Source organism: Frankliniella occidentalis, unplaced genomic scaffold (assembly GCF_000697945.3).
Source record: "Frankliniella occidentalis isolate FOCC.00 unplaced genomic scaffold, Focc_3.1 Scaffold110, whole genome shotgun sequence".
NCBI lineage: Eukaryota > Metazoa > Arthropoda > Insecta > Thysanoptera > Thripidae > Frankliniella > Frankliniella occidentalis.
This window is the reverse complement of record NW_026267238.1, coordinates 385,094-392,824: the sequence shown is the minus strand read 5'-3', so window position 1 is coordinate 392,824 and position 7,731 is coordinate 385,094. Positions and strand designations below refer to the sequence as shown.

General features: G+C 38.3%; 3 protein-coding genes across 4 annotated transcripts in view; 2 read left to right on the top strand and 1 right to left on the bottom strand.

The window, feature by feature from the left end:
- LOC113205604 (uncharacterized) overlaps nucleotides 1-1,919 on the top strand; it is a gene marked incomplete at its 5' end in the record, with an annotated part of 14,691 nt that extends 12,772 nt beyond the window's left edge. Inside the window, 2 exon segments of the mRNA XM_026421290.2 lie at nucleotides 26-161; nucleotides 241-1,919. Of these exon segments, the coding sequence (XP_026277075.2) occupies nucleotides 26-161; nucleotides 241-1,605 (1,501 nt within the window).
- LOC113205605 (baculoviral IAP repeat-containing protein 5-like) lies at nucleotides 1,881-3,096 on the bottom strand. Its single transcript, XM_026421291.2, has 4 exons — nucleotides 2,866-3,096; nucleotides 2,447-2,556; nucleotides 2,258-2,375; nucleotides 1,881-2,188 (listed from the first exon to the last, which is right to left on the bottom strand). Exons 1-4 carry the CDS (start codon nucleotides 2,956-2,958, stop codon nucleotides 2,048-2,050), a joined length of 462 nt encoding a protein of 153 aa, XP_026277076.1. The 5' UTR covers nucleotides 2,959-3,096; the 3' UTR covers nucleotides 1,881-2,047.
- Nucleotides 3,097-3,128: 32 nt separating this feature from the next.
- On the top strand, nucleotides 3,129-7,522 carry LOC113205603 (cilia- and flagella-associated protein 52). 2 transcript variants are annotated; one of them, XM_052270087.1, is made up of 15 exons: nucleotides 3,129-3,322; nucleotides 3,613-3,812; nucleotides 3,992-4,169; nucleotides 4,262-4,449; nucleotides 4,528-4,711; nucleotides 4,814-4,959; nucleotides 5,102-5,274; nucleotides 5,383-5,531; nucleotides 5,629-5,774; nucleotides 5,871-6,022; nucleotides 6,136-6,224; nucleotides 6,399-6,547; nucleotides 6,632-6,798; nucleotides 6,889-7,158; nucleotides 7,253-7,522. In XM_052270087.1, exons 2-15 carry the CDS (start codon nucleotides 3,762-3,764, stop codon nucleotides 7,494-7,496), a joined length of 2,286 nt encoding a protein of 761 aa, XP_052126047.1. In that variant the 5' UTR covers nucleotides 3,129-3,322; nucleotides 3,613-3,761; the 3' UTR covers nucleotides 7,497-7,522. The 2 variants fall into 2 exon arrangements, with proteins under 2 accessions (XP_052126047.1, XP_026277073.1); XM_026421288.2 differs by lacking the exon at nucleotides 3,129-3,322 and adding an exon at nucleotides 3,335-3,501.
- Nucleotides 7,523-7,731: the final 209 nt, after the last annotated feature.

The following is a 7,731-nucleotide window of genomic DNA, read 5'->3' as shown; positions in this document are numbered from 1 at the left end:
TTATTTTTATTATGATTTTATTTAGGTTGGATCCATTTGATACTGAAACAGTAATGGTTTCAGTTAAGTCATCAGTTGGCCATCTTTTATTTTTATTGGACCCTCTTCCTTCTGATGCACAATGGCAAACAATGCAAGAGTTTTTCCTTTATATCTTCAAGGTGAGATTATCTGGCAAATGTCAAAAATATTTCCAACTTAAAAATTAAACTCCAAACTATAACTATTCATTCTTTACAGTTTCCACTTGAATTCAAAGATGGGGCCAGCAGGTTGAACACCGGGGCCTTGAATGATAATATGATAGCAGGGCAAATTACACAACCTCCAGAAGTTTTGGCAAATCCAGAGGATAGGAATAATGCTGTTGAATTGGTCCAAGAGCAACCTGTTAAATCTTTAGTCTCAAGTAGTTCTCAAGATCATTATTCTATAAACTGCCTTGAGCCTAAGGTGTTGCCTAATGAGGAGGACATACAAATGTGTGATCAATTTTCAAGGGAGTCTCAAAATGAATCCTCTAACTCAGCAGACCCATTGCCTTCTAGGGATGCAGTAGCGTTTGAACCAGTTAATGAAGACTTGGCTGGGAATAATCATGATACAGTGGGAAGTACCTGTGATGACCAGTCGAAGCCACGAACAACAAAGCGTCGTTCATCAGTCCAGAACAAAGGAACTTCAAAGCAGAAGATGAAGCTAGAAATTGAAACGGAAATGACACTTAGTAGTACTCAAGATCTACCACCCAGGAGAGAAACAAGGAGTCTAAGTTTAAGCCGTAGCAGAGGGCAAGTGAATTATGCTGAAGATGGTCCATTCAAAACGCCCAAGCAAAAAAGAGGTGGAGGAGGAGGAAGAGGCAAAGGCAGAGGTGGCTCAACTAACAAAGCAGGTACAATCACACATCCTCATAGTTCTTCAAAACATGAATATCCTGCTTTGAATGAAGCAAGTACATCTGCCATTTCACCTCCTGAGAAACACACTCAAGAAGCATTGAATGAAGCATGTACATCTGCCATTTCACCTCCTGAGAAACACTCTCAAGAAGCTCAGCCAGCATTTGCCCCCATAATGACTGTTGATGTTTCCCATTCTACTGATTGCCCCAAGGTTCTCTCTATGCCTACCTTATGTACACCTTACGCAACTCCTCAGCATGAATTTTCTAACCAGGATGAACTGAAAATTGCCACTGTAACTGTCAACGGCGAGTCTCTGTCCCAGCCTATTCTGAAAAGTCACGAAACTCTTCTTACTGAGTTCGAAGCATGTGAGGCACTTCGGGCTGGGCCACCACCCGCCATTCCACTATATGCCCCGTCAAACTTTTTCAGTGAAAGTTCACTACCGAAAAGTATTGTGGGGGAAGACTACTGCTCCCCTCAATCTAAGAAGTTTTGCAGTGAATCAACATTGAATGACATTGAATCAGATACATCCCTTTTAGAGTCAGCTGTACAATCAGCAGTACTTTTGCCATCTGATCAGTATGCAAGTGTTCCTGTCATGAGCTCGCCTGAGAATCAGACAGTGACTGCAGAAATTGATGATAATATGGATCCACTGAAACTTGACGAATGTACTGGATCATTTAATTAATTTATTAGCTGCCAGCATCTATAGCACTAAAATTATGTGTTTACATTTTTGTTTATTTATTTTACTATTTTAATAGGGTGTTGAATTACTTCATCCAAACTTAGCTTATAACAAGTGTATCTATATCCTGTAAATTTGCTATGGTGCAAATTTGACACATTACAAGAGATTATACAAATTGTTATTTTAAGTTCTTTAAATGGCATGTATTAAACCATTCTCGATTTTGGCTCAAGAATACAATTATAATCTATTTCATCTGGTTAAATAAGTAATTTTCTGTTCAATAAAAATACAATTTATTCTTTAAAAAATCACAAGTTATTTACAATTTAACAGGCTGTCCAAGATAAAAATAATCAGAAATTGAGGACCAACAGTTTGTCACCATCTACTAAATCACATTGGAGATCCTAATTTCAGCCAAAAGAGATTAAAAACTTCATTCCTTCTTACTTGTCCTCTTGGAAGGTGCTCTGGAAATTTTACGCTTGTTTTCTTTGCCATTTCTCTTATCTAGCTCAGCTCTCACAGCTTTCTGGATTTCGTTAAGCATTTTAATTTTTTCATCGTGTCTGAGTACCTGAAATATTGATAAAATGAATAAAACATCACACAAACCCACCACATGACTCATATAACAGGCACTTACAAGAATTTTCTTCTGTTTTTCACATTCTAGGGTTAGAATATCTTTCACAGTCAGTTGATCAGGACTTTTGTTTAAAACAACATATGGGCATAAGGCAGCGTGTTTCTTATGCTCGGACCTGAAATCAACAGTTATGATTAGGAAAACATACAGGATTAATTGGAAAAAAATGAAGTCAATATGTCTTACCAGGGATCATCATCCTTCTCCCATCCGTCCAATTCCTTCAAGCATACGTAACACTTCGCAAGGTCTGGTTCTGATTTACTTCCAATTGAATAAAAACCTGCTTCAGCCATCTGAGTTTATAAGAAAACAAATGATGCAGTATTAGTAACGCAGAATAAATATAATCCAGAAAATTTGAGTGACTATAAGTTATCCAAGATGTATGTGTAATGTAAATTGAGACAAGTGACATGAAATTTTAACCTGGGAAAAGCAGGAAAAAGGGTTACAGAGAGTGCGTATTTAAATGAAATATTGACTATTCATCTACAGCAAGTCAAAAGAGGCAAATTAGCTAGTGTGAATGGCGTCAACCGAAAGTCGAATTGAAGAAAAAACTAGCTAAGAAACGAAAACACTGAAATCGAAATTCAAAATACCTTTTCTGGACGACATGGACCTCTCTTGTAAGGCCAATACTTGAACGATTTCAACCGTTCCTCCTGAGATGTAGACCATACTGGGACATCCATTAAGAATTTGGGCGGTGGGCAGTACTTTCTTTTTATCAATTATCAATTACAATTTCAGTACTAAGCACTGAGGCTTTTCTCCAGCTATCAATACGCAACGCACCGGCATCGGGCATTGGCGGTTAGAAATGCTGCCAACACTGTAAACACTTTGTTTTGTTTCGCAAAAATTTCAAGCTAGATACTTTGGTGACTAGAACTAAAGTCATTCATTTTTATTCAAATAATCTTTTCAAGTTTAACTGTTTGTGAAGGTTTATGAACTACTCTGTATATCGCGGAAGAAAAACGGACAAGTTTGGGTTGAGAAAGTTATCTCCGTTCGGGTTCTTACTTGAGCGGCCTGCTGAACTGTAAATAAGTCGTGAGTAACCATGGCAACCTTCATTTTGTTTACTGTATACCATGAAAATAGAATCTCGTGCTTGCCCGTCACAGGAACATTTAACTTTTTAACGTAGATTTATTGAAAATTTGACATGGGTTCACCTCAAGTTGATCAAACTGATGACCTAGAATTACTCTCTCTTATCGGTTTTGACGGTCAGCTGAAATATTGTGTTTATTTTAAAGTTGTTTGATGATTGTTTTTGTGGTTCTTGCAACTATCCTAATATTTTGACATTGGCTATATTAACTCGAGATATCTTTCAGGTCGAACTATACATGGATTGAAAGCACATCCTAATGGGGAACATATACTATACCCACTTGGCTGCAAGGTTGCTGTGGTGCATTGGGATTCACGGAAACAGGATTTCCTTGAGGGACACACAAATGTCATTACGGCTCTATCTATCTCTATGGATGGCAAATATGTTGCCTCAGGTCAAATCAATCACATGGGTTTCAAGGTATCTCACGTTTTAATTTATTTCTTGAAACATATGTTGACATTGTTCAGTATATTTTCTCAGAGTATCAACTGTGATCTTGTAGACCTTTATTTTTAGATAGTTTTTCACATATTACTTGCTGGAGGAATTTTCAAGTTTTTTAAGGTGTATCTTTTGCTACTTCCATCTATTTTCAGGCATTTGTCATTATTTGGGATTTTGATACGAGGACTGCTCTTATGAAACATGATATTCACAAAGTGAGAGTTGAAGCACTTGATTTTTCTTTTGATTCTACATATCTTTTCTCCTTGGGTGGAAGAGATGATGGTAATGTAGTGGTGACCCACATACCATCCCTGGAACCCATGTGTGGTAAATTATTTCTTATAAAATAACACACCAAACTGTGCCAGACTGCTGTTCTGTCTGATTTATGCACGGAATTAATTTTTGAATTAACATAGGTTATCCTGCAACTCGAGCTACAGCTGGTGATGCTCTTACTCTAAAGCATAGCAACCTCAGATCTTCAGTTTTCATGTCTGCTGGGGAGGGAAGTTTACGAGTTTGGCAAGTAAATCCTGAAAAGAGGTTTGTGAGAGCTGTTGATGTTCAAGTCAGTAAAATAAAAAGAAATGTATACTGTGTGACTGTAAGTTCTGTAATTTTACTTTCCTTCTTTATTAAATTTTTGATATGCATATATATTTATAAGATGTTTACCTTGCAGATTGACACTCAAGATGAATTTGCATATTGTGGGACATTGACTGGAGATATTCTTAAAGTGGCCCTTTATTTTCCTGAGGACACTAATAAAACAGAGCCTGTTCGAACACCTAACATGACAGTTTGTCTTGGGAAAATTCCAAAGTCAAAGAAAAGAAACGCAGAGGCTGAACGGTATAGTTTAGGTATGATTTCAATGAATCAATGACGATACACCTGCCATACATACTACTACTGCCATGCCTTGGACATTTTACTGAGTGGTGGTATTAAATTCGGTTTCTCAGGAGTGCGAGACATAATTATTCTTGATGGATTGAATGGGGTCCGTAATCTTGTTGTTGGTGCTGGCAACGGCGTTGTGGAGCTGGTTAAAGAAAATGAAAACAATTTCAAAGGGTTAAAATCCCCCTCATACCCCCTATTGAGTGTTGTGAGTCATGTACAGGGTTCAATATAACTATTAAGGATAATGTTTGCACCAACAGTACAGACACACACCAATGCACTTGTAATTTACTACAATACCTGAGAACAGAATGGTATTTAGTTTCATTCATATGCGTTGGTTTCAGCTTAAAAGCACTTCTGTGGACTCGGCTGTGACTTCATTGCAAAGGTTCAGAGACCAAGAAATTATGGTTGGAAATGACTTGTGTGAAATTTATCTTATAAATATTTGCACTTTCAATGTTCGTCTGATTGTTACTTGCCACACTTCATGCATTTATGATATTGCTTTCCCAAAGTAAGTCCTAAATAGAAATGTCTGCAAGAAATAATATTTGCCCTTTCCATCAGGAAAATATGTATTGCTCACTTTGACTTTGGTTTTTTGTTTGTTTGTCCTTTGCAGAAACTATGCTGAAGTTTTTGCTACTGCAAGTAAGGATGATATCCGGGTGTGGCATACAGAGACATGCAGAGAGCTACTGCGAATTAGTGTCCCCAATTTTACATGTTCAACTGTTAAATTTTCAGCTGATGGAAAATCAATCATTAGTGGTAGGTTGAGAATCAGGTAGCAATTAAACTAAGTTTAATATTAAAGTGTTAAAAAAAATTGGTCTTGAGTAATATAACATAATTTTGGGGGGAGTAGGATGGAATGATGGATGCATCCGGTCTTTCACTCCTCAATCTGGGAAGTTAATGTATACTATCCCAAATGCTCACAACAAAGGAGTGACTGCCTTGGATCTCACAAGTGATGGCTCTACAATTGTTTCTGGTGGTGGAGAGGGTCAAGTAAGTTTCTTAAGTTCTGACAGCATTTAGGTTTGCATTCATTCTGGAACACTCTGTATCAACTTGGTTATTACAATTAAAAGTATTACCTTACAGGTTCGTATTTGGAAAATAAGTTCTAGTCTCCATAAACTCTCTGCTATTTTAAAGGATCATAAAGGTCCTGTGTCAGATATACATGTCAGCTCTAATAATCAACAAGCAGTCAGTGCAAGCACTGATGGATCATGTATAATTTGGGACATAGTGTAAGTGCTCATCAGATATAAAAGAACAAAGATGATTGTGTACCTCTGGATAGAAATATTATTGCATTTATTTATGCAAAGATAACTGTTTTAATATACATTGTCCTCCTCAGGCGCCTCGTGAGACTTCAAATCCTCTTTGCAAATTCTCTCTTCATGGCGTGCCGATTTAATCCAGATGGTTGTCAAGTTTTAACGGCTGGTGAGTATCTATTTAGTGCTTATGGTGATATCTACTTCATAGATACACTTAGCGCATTCTAAAATAACTACCTACTTAATATATTTGCAAAAAGAATTTATATTTGTTATTTTGGTTGTATAGTTAAAATATTAGTGTTGGAAATTTCTGTATTTCTTCCTTGTTTGGATGCAGGCACTGACCGGAAGATTCAATACTGGGAATGCTATGATGGTTCGCTGATTAGAGATCTTGAGGGGTCTACTGCTGCTGCTCTCAATACACTTGACATCAGTTTAGATGGGAGTTTCTTTGTTACAGGAAGCAATGACTTTTTGGTCAAGGTACAAGTTTTATTTGATTTTGCATCTCATGTACAGTTGAATTTGCAGTCATAGTCAAGAAACATGTTTTGTTTTCTGCTGCAGGTTTGGAACTATAATGAAGGCTACACCACACACATTGGTATAGGGCATGCCGGCATTATCACAACGGTTCGCCTCAGTCCTGACAGCAAGTACTTAATCAGTGTTAGTGATGATGGCGCGATATTCACATGGAAGTGTCCATTCCAGTCAACTGTGGTAGAACCTGGGTAGGTGTGAATGCATTGAGAAAAATCTGGCTAACACTATTATTGTGATCTTTATTTTGACACAACTTAATGTTTGTTTATCATATTTAGCCCAGACACCAGTATTGTCTGTGCTGTTGGCTCTGAGAAACTTGATGTAGCCCAACCTATCAGCAGTGCAACCAAAGACAGAATCAGGATTAGAAAGTCTACCTCAGGTGCTTTAGGGTTTGGTTCTGGAGACTGTGCCAAAGAGGAAAACATTGTTTCCTTGTCCAGAACTCAATCAGCTTGCAGTTACCGAAGTACCATTGATGTTTGCGATAAACCACCTGAAATTGAAAATGAACCAAGTGAAGTGATGAAACCCAGCAGTGTCAGGTGATAAAAATTTCAACTGTAATACAACCCCTACTTAACCCCTACTTAACATGTTAATTCAACAACACACATTTAACTGCACCATTTGTTGTAGGTCCAATGAGGTTTATACTAGGGGCAGCAGTGCAATGAGAAATGCCATAGACAACAAGTCTTCGGGGATAATCTGCCAGTCCAATCAGCCAGCTGTGCCTCCAAATAGTAAACTAATGCAGTCAGCAGGGAAAATATCATCAGATCCATGTGTGCCGAAGAGTTCGCTGACGAGATTCCCCACAGCCGTCAAATCGGAGACCTGCAAAGGTCAAACTATGAAGAAACCGAACCATCGACATTAAAAACAAATTTTTGGTCTTCTCTCAAATGTTTCACTGTTCGTTATTTGCCTTGAGGCCTACTAGTTTTCGAGGCAGGCTGCGCCCACCAGGACTGCCCAGTAGAGTTTGGAAACTGGATAGGGCCGTCCACTCCGGATGAACGGGGAAGTGCCTGGGACCGCCACATCCGCCCACTCAGCGCGAGTCAACACCACCGCGGGGCTTCCCCCTGGAGCTGGAGTAAGTGTAGCCGAGA